The sequence below is a fragment of the Diceros bicornis genome, chromosome 5 (assembly GCF_020826845.1).
Source record: "Diceros bicornis minor isolate mBicDic1 chromosome 5, mDicBic1.mat.cur, whole genome shotgun sequence".
In the NCBI taxonomy this organism is placed as follows: Eukaryota; Metazoa; Chordata; class Mammalia; order Perissodactyla; family Rhinocerotidae; genus Diceros; species Diceros bicornis.
Window position 1 is genome coordinate 81,133,725 of NC_080744.1, and position 10,898 is coordinate 81,144,622.

The following is a 10,898-nucleotide window of genomic DNA, read 5'->3' on the forward strand; positions in this document are numbered from 1 at the left end:
AATTACACCAGGATCAGGTAGTAGAAGGGCGGCCAGCGTTGCCACAGTAGAGATGGGAAGAAGGTTAACATGAGGGTCACAATCTGCAGTGAGTGCTCGTTTCACTCGAGAATTCTTGGTAGGGAAAGCGGCTATAAGGGGAACTATTGGACCAATACCACATGCAACAGATGTGTCAGTTGGAATGTGTGAATACGCAGCATTATCACATAACCAGAAATATCCAGCAGGTAATCGTGAGGGGGTAGGAATACTAACAGGGATAGTCTTATTACAATAGAATGGAATATATGTACAATTAATACAGTAACATGTAGTGGAGGTCACTCCTGATATGGGCATCGTTACTAAAGAAGGGGGAATAGTAACTTTAGCATGTAACACATTAGGTAAAGTAACACCTAGACCCAACAGATTAGCTTGCAGAAGTCCAGAAGGATTATTACTGTTTCTGAGACAAAAAGCAGTTTCATTAAGAACTGTATGAGCTAAATGTAACCACAGATTAGTGTTTTTAAGAGGAGTAGTGGCATTAGGAAGGATGCTAATAAATCGAGTTTCTTTAAGAAACGGGGAATCTGGATTTCCCTTCTTCCATTTAATACAAGAATACCAGCCCCCATCACGGAGGGTAACAGAAGACAGAGCAATGGAGAAATTATAACTAGTTCTGTGTGACTGGTCAGATATAGGCTTGTACCGAGAGATTGCTTGATGTTTCTGAGACCAAATTTCTCGGCCATTCATAGTCCAGGTTATAGGTCCCACTGGTGTAGAGCAGTTGGTCCAGCAGTGCAGGGTCAAAGGTTGTCCTACGGAGACATTAGTTGGCGTGTAGGTCTGCAGCAGACATGGAAGTGCAGCACAGCATAGTAAACACAGCAGGAATATCTATTCACGCAAAGAAACAGAATTTTTAGGAACATGATATAATTGTTCATTTCCTGGATACATTACTATGAGTGTTGCAGTGGGCCCTTGGGCCACTACTTCTGCGGCACGGGGAGCCGCATTGGGTGGATGTGTCACCCACACTTTTGCTCCAGGTTTCCATCCATCTGTAGATCCAAATCCTTGTATTCCTCTTTTAGTTAATTCACTTGGAGGTTGTCCTTGTGACACATTTGGAGTCAAGAGGGGAAGCACCAATAATTGTCCCACTCGTTCCCCAGACTCTACAGTTAGTACTGTGTCACTACCATTATATAATATAAATTTTATTTCTCCCTGGTAATCTGGATCAATAACTCCTCCCAGTACATCAATACCTTTTGCTGCCAGTCCAGAGCGTCCTTTTAACAAACCAAAGGTATTTTTGGGAAATTGTACCCCTATCCCAGTAGGGACTATAGACTGCTTCCTAGGGGGCAATTGAATAGAATGAACAGTAGATAAATCCAATCCAGCCGCTTCGGCCGTGGCACGAAAAGGCGGTTTAGCAGACTGAGTCAAGGGCCAATAGGTTAAGGTCATAAACTCATGGGTGGCGGCTGCCACTTCTGTAATCTTTGCTGGTAACAACCTTGACAGAGGAGTCTCATTAGGGCCTAGTGGCCTGTTATTTAACATATTTAGAGCAGTACTTAGATGGTTGTGCCACCCCTTTAATGAGCCATGACCAAGTTTCCTCAATTGTTGTTTAAGCAATCCATTCATTCGTTCTATGAGGCCTGCAGCTTGGGGGTAATAAGGTATATGATAAATCCATTCTATATAATTTTCCTTGGTATAGGTTTGAATCAACTTACCTGTAAAGTGGGAACCGTTGTCACTCTGAATTTGCCTTGGTGTTCCATAATATAACTTGATTATATCTAATAATTTTATGGCACTCTGTTGGGTGGCCGCTTTAGCTGGTATAGCCAATAAATAACCAGAATATGTATCAACAGCAGTGCAGGCATAAGTATAGCCACAAGAATTTGGCAATGGTCCAATAAAATCTATTTGCCATGTATGGGCGGGAAATAATCCCTTTTGGATATGACCTTGGTAGGGGTGTGGAACTCCCCGTTTATTTAACTGTTGGCATAACTGACATTGTTGTACTGCAGTGGCAATATCATCATGGGTGACAAGGATTCCCCTTTGTTGTGCCCACCTGTATGAAGCTTGTTCTCCCAAGTGTCCACTCTTTTCGTGGACCCATTGTGCTAAGCCTGGGTTGTGCGTTGCACGAATCTGCACCAGTTGATTAGCATGAGAATTATGCTTTCGTTCTGCAGAAATTAAAGAACTGTGAGCATCAACATGAAATACAGTAACAATTGTGTTTTGACACCATAACCATATGTCTTCCCATAATTTCTTTCCCCATATTTCTTTATCATTAATTTTCCAATCATGTTTTTTCCATTGTGGCATCCACGTTGCCAAACCTTGTGCCACTGCCCATGAATCAGTATATATATGACATTGTTGCCCCTGTTCTTGTTGAAGTGCCTGATACACCGCATAAAGTTCAGCATATTGGCTACTCATATTATCTCCAGTGGTGACAATTGTTTGTTGGGTGGATGGGTTGTAGGCAACTGCTTTCCATTTCCGTGAGCTCGATATTATTTTGGCAGAACCATCCGTAAACCAGGTATGTTTTTGTTGTTCTTCAGTCAATTGATCATATGAGACACCCCATTTAACAGGAGATTCTGTTATATCAGTCTTGGGTGACACAGTTGGCTCACTGCTATATTGAGACACTTGTTCATGCAATAGGGACAACCCCTTTGGGCCAGGTTTGGCCCGGTCTTGAATATACCATTTCCATTCGATGATATTAAATTCTTGTGCATGTCCAATTTTATGAGTGACAGGCGTGCTATGAATCCATTGCATGATGGGTATCTGAGGTCGCATAATTACCTCATGTCCCAGGGTAAGGCTTTCTGAGTCTATTAGAGCCCAATAGCAGGCTAACAACTGTTTTTCAAAAGGACTATATCTTTCACTGGAACAGGGAAGCTTGCGACTCCAAAATCCCAGAGGATAACGTCGGGCACCTTGTTTTTGCCATAAACTCCAGCTGGCATACTGATCAATGACATCTACCTGTAACTCAATGGGTCCCGGTTTAATTGGCCATAGATCTAAAGCAGTCTGAATAGCATGCTTGGCTGCTTCAAAAGCTTCTTTTTGTTGTATTCCCCATTCAAATTCATATTTTTTCCTGGTAACTTTATATAAAGGTGCAAGGAGCCGACTTAAATGTGGAATATGTGCTCTCCAAAATCCGAATAATCCAATAAATTTTTGTGCTTCCTTTTTGTTACGGGGTGCTGCAAAATCTAATATCTTTTGTCTAGCTTTAGGTAAGATTTCTTGTTTTCCATTATTCCAAAGTACTCCCAAAAATTTAACATTTGAACTCGGGCCCTGAATTTTAGCTGGATTAGTTTTCCATCCATCCTCCTCAAGTATGTCCATTACTTTTTCTAACTGTTGTTGTACTTTTTCTTCTTCATTTCCTTGGATCATAATATCATCTATATAATGTACTATTTGGACATCATCAGAAGCAGGTACCTTTGCCAAGGTTTCAGCAACCTGTCGATGGCAGATAGTGGGACTATGCACATATCCCTGAGGAAGTCTAGTAAAGGTATATTGTTGTCCCAGCCACGTGAAAGCAAACTGTTCTTGGACACTTTTAGGTATAGGTATGGTGAAAAAGGCATTAGCCAAGTCTATGACTGCATACCAAGTGCCTGGATAACATTGCACTTTTTCTATAAGAGTAATCAAATCAGGGACGGCCGCTTGAATAGCCGGAGTCACTTTGTTTAGCTCTCTGTAATCTACAGTCATTCTCCATGTCCCATCACCTTTTTTAACAGGCCAGATAGGATTGTTCCAGGCTGTAGTTACTCTGCGAAGGACTTTTACAGCCAAATAATCTTCTATGGTCTCAGATATTTCTTGTTGTCCTCCAGGGATGCGATACTGTCTTTGATTGATCACTTGCGTGGCAGGTGGAATTTCTACTTCATGATGCAAACATCCCACAATTACAGCATTAATATGAAAAGACAAAGCTCTAATAGCAAATTGGTATTGTCCATCAACCAAATTTAATGTCAATCCTTTTAGAATATCAATCCCAATTATATATTCTGGTATTGGTACAATCATAACTAGATATGTACGCCGGGGTAGTTGCCCAATTTGCATAGAAAGATTAGTGGTAACTGCCTGGATTTCTTTTCCTCCCAATCCAGTTATCAAAATTGATGTACCTTGAAACTTAGTTGGATTCCCATAGATAAGGGTGGCCTCCGCCCCTGTATCTACAAGTGCCTTCACACTAGTTGTAGATCCATTCTTCTAAAATATTTTAATTGGTACATGTGGTCTAATATCTTTTCTTATAGTGGCACTAATCGATACAGAGGTTTGGCCTTCCCCTCAATCACATAAGTCAGCAATAAGAGGATCCAAGGGAGGAGGTGGTGCACTAGGTGCAGTAGGTGCTGGGTTGGAAGCATTCTCTATACTGTCCCTTCTGTTCACTTGTTTTACATTCAGCCCTTTTTCTTTATATAATTTCCATAATTCTCTAGTGTCAACTCCATCAATCTGGTCTTTAGGTACTCCTGCCTGGAGTAGAGCCAAAAACATATCACCTCAAGTCATTTTATCTTTTTTAAAGAATGTTTCTCTTTTTTCTCTTCTTGGAGAATTTTCAGTTGTCTGCCAGTCTCCCAAGTCTGCTAGCTGCATAATCTTATCTGCAAGTGTTGATATGGGGCTTTCAGTTTCATTCATGAGAAGGGTTGTAATTATTTGTTTGTATGCTGGAGGTGCAGTTTTTATCAACTTGTTTCGCACCTGGACACTTAAAGTCATTTCATTTAAAGCTTCACCACACCCCAGAAACACAGCCCGTTTCATGGTTTCTTCTCTCATCTTTTGGACACAATCTTTTAAAGTATACCATGGTCTATTAGTGTCTGGCCACATATCATCCGTGGGGTATTTATCTTGAGCTCCTTTTACTGCAAGAGCCAATAAAGTTGTACCATCAGTGTCTTGTCCACGATCATTTGGGGGGTGAGCATTCATGCTCCAGTCTCTGAAAGCTCCCCGTATTACTGGATCATTGGACAAAATTACAAATTTAAAAGCATCTCCTACATCCAGATTAATTCCTGTAGCACCCATATCATATAGGCGAACAAGCCAGGTTATAATGGCTTCTCCAGGCTTTTGTGTAGCCCGGGCTAAAATATCAGAAATTTCTTGTTGGTTAAAATCCTCAATCACATCTTTCCTTACAGGATGATTACCATCCATTTCCATCCGCCGGCGGCGAAGAGGACGTGCCTCTGTGCATTTGGGCGGTTTTTCCTCTTCCTCATAATCAGTTTCAGAATCATCATCCCAGATATCACCATCCCATGTGTCCGGGTCCCACTTAGGACCGGCCGATGCTATGGCCATATGAACTTTTCGTTCGTTTACCTTTCCTCTTCTCTTTCTATATTTATATTTGACAAGTCTTACAGCAGCCTTTTCTGCTATAGCTTGGTAGTTTCGAGCCTGATCTCCCAGTGCAAGATATTGACATTGAATCATAGCCAAGCGAGACTGCAAATCTAAATTTTCTTTTTCCGAGAGTGCCTTCTCTGTCTGTATCTTATCCCTATCTTCTATAGCCCGGCGATAAGCAGTCAACAAACACCAACCTCGCCGTGCCAAAAAAGAAACATCATCTTTCGCTTTCCTCTCCACCGTCTGCAAAGCTTTGGTCACATCCAACGGTTCAAATCGTCGCAGACGAGCATCCCAAGCTTCACATAACCCTGACCTATGAGCCCACTCCCCAGCCAGAGTGCAAAAGGGAGGGTCCTCCCATCCTGGAATTTCTTCCACCTTGGCTTCAGTTACCTTTCGTTTGAATAGGAAAGGCATCTCCTTAATCGAATCCTGCTCACAGCGCCAATTATGTTACGAGAGGTTCGGGGATTCGATCGGAGACGTAAAAGACACTTTCCACTCCAAACAAATGGACTGAAGGTATATTTTATTATATAGAGGATAGTAAAGGCGACAGTCTGCAAACAGATCCAAATAGGTCAAATATTAAGAGGGAAAAAACATCAGCCCGACTGGAAAGGGAAAACACCCACATCGGCTGAAGAGAAATGACACAAATCAACCAGAAAGAGAAACACCAGGTTGACCAAAAGAGAACACATCAAATCAATTACTTCATATCAAATCAATTGCTTCACATCAAATCAGTTACTCACAACATCCACGCCCCACTGCCGGGAGAGCTCTGTCAATCGACACGGCAAGGATCACACGTCCTGGGCAAGGCGTCCCTTCCACAGGTGGAACTCTCACCAGGGCTCAGTTTCCAGCAGTTTTTATACCATCAGTAATTTTCAGAGTAAGCAATTACAGAGTTTGCAGAGCAAGCATTTAGTGTTTCCATGCACAAATGGTTATCAATGGCGTACGTGCACTGAGCCCCCTGGCTAACGTCCCAGCCCAGTAGTTGTGTACGTGCATTGTTCTCTTTGGTTATCGTCTCAGCCCGGCACAGATGGCCAGTCCATCCCGTGCTACGACGCTCCAAGAGCCTTGAAATGTTACAACTTGCAACTCTCTCCGTGGGAGAAAGGCCAGTTCCCGGGAAAAGGCCAGTTCCCACCACACAGAAAGCAGCTTTGTATTTCTTTTTGTGCTGGTGGCTGTAGGTCAATGGAGCGGCCAAACATGGCTGCACTCATGTCAAGACAACCTTGTATCCTGCAGCCTTAGTGCTAAACTCACTTATTAATTCTAGGAGTTTTTTTGTAGATTCTTTAGGATTTTCTACATAGATAATCATGTCATCTGCTAATAAGAACACTTTTATTTTTCTTCCCAATCTATATGACTTTTATTTCTTTTTCTTACCTTATTACATTGACTAGGACTTCCAGTACAATGTTGAATAGGAGTGGTGAAAGTGTACCTCCTTACCTTATTCCTAATCTTAGGGGGAAAGCATTTAGTCGTTCACCATTAAACCATTAAGTATGGTGTTAGCTTCTATCCTTCTTTGCTGAGAAGTTTTTCTTTTTTTAATCATGAATAGATGTTGAATTTTGTTGTATGATTTTTCTACATCAATTGATACAATCATCTATTTTTTCCTTTTGGATTATTAATATAATGGGTTACATTCACTGATTTCCAAATATTGAACCAGCCTTGCATTGCTGGGACAAATCTCATGTCATTGTGGTATATTATTATTTTTATACATTGGTGCTTTTGATTTGGATTATTTTGTTGAGGATTTTTGTGTCTATGTTTGTTAGAGATATTGATCTGAGGTTGTCTTTTCTTATACTGTCTTTTTCTGGTTTTGGTATCAGGGTAATTCTGGCCTCATAAAATAAATTGGGAAGTGTTGCCTCTTCTATATTCTGGAAGAGATTATGGAGATTTAGTGTTATTTCTTCTTTATATGTTTCATAGAATTTGCCAGTGAAATCATTTAGGCCTGATGATATACTTATTCAGAAGACTGTTAAGTACAAATTTATTTTCTTTCATAGTTATAAGACCATCCAGTTTACCTATGTCATCTTGGGTGAATTTGGGTAGTTTGTAGTTTTCAGGAATTGGTCCACTTCATCTAAATTGTCAAATATATATGCATCCAGTTGTTCATAGTTTTCTGTTATTATTCTTGTAACATCTGCAGTATCGATAGTCATATCCCCTTTTTATTTTCTGGTAATTTGTGCCTTCTTTTTTTCTTTGTCAATCTTGCTAGTGATTTATCAATTTTGTAGATCTTTTCAAAGCAACAGGTTTTGATTTTATTGCTTTACTCTATTGTTTTTTCTGTTTTCAATTTCATACCTTTATTATTTCCTTCCTTTTGCTTGCTTTGGGCTTAGTTTGCTCTTCTTTTTTTCTAGTTTCTTAAGGTGGAAGCTCGAATTATTTGAGTCTTTTCTAATATAGACATTTAATGCTATAAATTTCCTTATAAGCACTATTTTAGCTACATTTAACAAATTTTGATATGTTGTGTTTTCATTTTAGTTCAAAATATTTTCTCAAAATATTTTGAGACTTACTCTTTGATCTGTTATTTATGTGTGTTATTTAATTTCCAAATGTTTTGAGATTTTCCTATTATTTTTTTGATATTAATTTCTAGCTTAATTCAATTATGACCTGAAACATACTTTGTATAATTTCAAATCTTTAAGTTTATTAAGGTTTGTTTTATGACCCATGACATGTTCTGTCTTGGTGGATGTTTAGTTGTTTGGATCTTGGGTTTTCTTTGAAGGGAGCCATACCTCTAAATTAGGCCCATTTGTTTACTTATTCACTCAAGACTTACTGGAAGGTCGTCACTCACAGCCCATTCTTTCCTTTGTCTAGGACATGCAGGATGTGAGGAGTGACAATGAGGATGAGGAGGAAGAGGAGGAGGAGGAAGAGGAGGAAGAGAATATCAAAGGCAAAGAGAAAGACTCTTTGAAGAACGGCCTCGGAGCCAACAGGACCCTCATTCCCAACGGTCAGCATGGCCATTAGCTTGAAACCCACATAGCTCCTGGGGCACAGTGCGCTGCAAGGGTTCCTGGAGGCTGGAAGTGCTCCCCCCATCTCTGTGGCCTATAGGACCCCAGGGACCCCAGATTCTGCCCTTCCCTTTTCCTGACCACCACCTTCCTCTCCACCCCCACAAGATGTGTTTAACAAAATGTCGTTAACTTGTGTTAAAATGTTAAATATAAGCATCCCCATGGATTTTACTGCAGTTAGGACTCAGACTGGCCAAAGATTTCAAGATTTCTCCAGAGAACCGTTTCAGTTCTGATTGTGTTCATTCACGCATTTGAGACGTTTGGCTTTTTTAGGAGCTCACTTCATTGCAGGCTTTTCTCCTTCCCACCTTGCCTCTCCTCAGGATGGTTAAAGAAGCACTGAGTTGACCCACTTTTTCTGGGTATGTTTGGCCACAGAGAATAGCTCATCTCCCAAGAATGAGCTAGAGGTGGCGATGGGACAGTGGCAGAAGGCCCGAACCAGGAACTGGATTTCCAGGGCTCACGGGCCACTTGCAGGTTTTAAACCTTCCAAGCCTTGGTGCTCCATCTCTCCAGTGGGACAGTGCCCCCTGCCCTGCCTACCTCACAGGTAGGGTCGGAGGAAGAATCCCATGAGATAATATCAGAAGTGAACGTGCAGGCTGCCAACTGGGGTGTTCTTGTTACCTGACCCTCGTTTCACTGTGATTCCAGCTCTGCTGGGGAGAGAGAAACCTGGCTAAACATGGCACTGAATGGGCCTGAATGAAAGACACGATCTTAAAAAACATTCCTTTTAAATGTGTCTAGAGATACCTGGAAATGCAAATACCTAGAAGGTTGTTTCCGTTTTATTTGATGACTATTTATTTGTTAGCAGCCCAAAGGTAATTCTCAAATTCCCAGGAATTCTCCTCCCTTAGGCCCAGTGGCCCAGGGGAGGTAGTTTGGGTGCCATTCCTTCTTGTCTTTTGCTGGTCTCTCACTGTTTTCCCTGCTGCTGCCCTGAGCCCCTCCCTGAGCTTCAGTGGCCGTTGGGTCCACCTGGGGCCTCTCTGGGGGAGTCAGAGCAGGTCAGGTTGCTCACTGAACCATTATCACCCAGGAAGCCTGAGCCTCTGGGGCTGACCTACATGTGAGCTCCTGACCAAAAGGAAATCTTGGAAACAGAAAGAGGATGCTACACTATTTCATCTCTGCTACCCAACCCAAGCAGACTGCATCACAGTAAAACAGAACAAAACAAAAGGCTGGAAAATAGCCCTGAGCAATGTCCAAGGACAGGTGTTAGCGTCAGTGACAGCTCCTGGGGCCACCTGAGGATGGATAGGGGCTGGCGGGTCAGTAGCACTCTTGGCCCCCACAGTGGGTGCATCTCCTGAGCCAGTGTGCAGGGCAGATCTCAGAGACATCTTAGGTTTCTACTGACTGGAGAGAGGCAGAGCCTTGCAGAGAAAGAGCCTGAGCAGAATATGCAACCTCCCCCTCCCCACCCCAGTCTCTCACATTTTTTGGTCACATTTTGCACCTTCATCCTGTTTTGCTCAGGACCTGTGTTATAAACCAGTAGGAGCTGGGACTGTGGCCTAGTAGAGCATCCACACAGGCTCCACCAGGGTGGCTGTGGCCCTGGAGCGGGAAGGGCTGTACACAGAAAAAGTGTCTGCGTTTTTTGTTTTTTAATAAAAAGATGTTTTTAAAACCTTTAGGCTAAACCAAAACCAAAACCAAAAACCCTTCAGAATTCTTTATTCAACAAAATCTGTTTTTGAGAAATTGTTAGAACAATAGAAAAACATGTGTCAAGTTTTCTCTGCATAATATTTGCTTTATGAGTACAATAACACATGCATTATATGTATAATGTTATATTATAAATCTCAAATGCCTCTACTCATTTTGGGGCGTAGCTGTTGAATTATTATTAATAATAATAATAATATTATTGGTGGAAGAAGATCACACTAAGATATTATTTTCTTGTTTCCAGTTAACAGACTTTTTTTTTCCTTGATATATTTTGGTCTTATCTCTGTACCAAATATCTTCTTGCTTAAGGTTAAAAATTGTTTATTTGCTGCTTTATCCTCCAGTTCTTTATTTCTTATTTGAATGTTACAGATAAAATTGTGATATGACCATTTCAACTCTCTCTGATGCAGCTGGAAGCACTAGACTACCTCTTAAGAGGTGTTTTTGTACATCCTTTAGGACTTTTGTGGTTAATTTTAAAGGTAACTTCTCTTTCTACAATAAATAAAGGCTCTACACCAGATGACTTTATAAAAATGCAGTCCACCGTGCCACCAATATTATTGTAATGGTAATGACTTGCCATAAAACAAAGACAGA

General features: G+C 41.2%; 1 protein-coding gene across 2 annotated transcripts in view; it reads left to right on the forward strand.

Moving 5' to 3' along the window:
- CERS3 (ceramide synthase 3) overlaps positions 1–10,898 on the forward strand; it is a 108,484-nt gene extending 97,586 nt beyond the window's left edge. For both annotated transcript variants that reach the window (XM_058542322.1, XM_058542323.1), the window contains exon 11: positions 8,395–10,898. In XM_058542322.1, the coding sequence (XP_058398305.1) occupies positions 8,395–8,550 (156 nt within the window). In that variant the 3' untranslated portion in view covers positions 8,551–10,898. The remainder of the gene's footprint in view (positions 1–8,394) is intronic.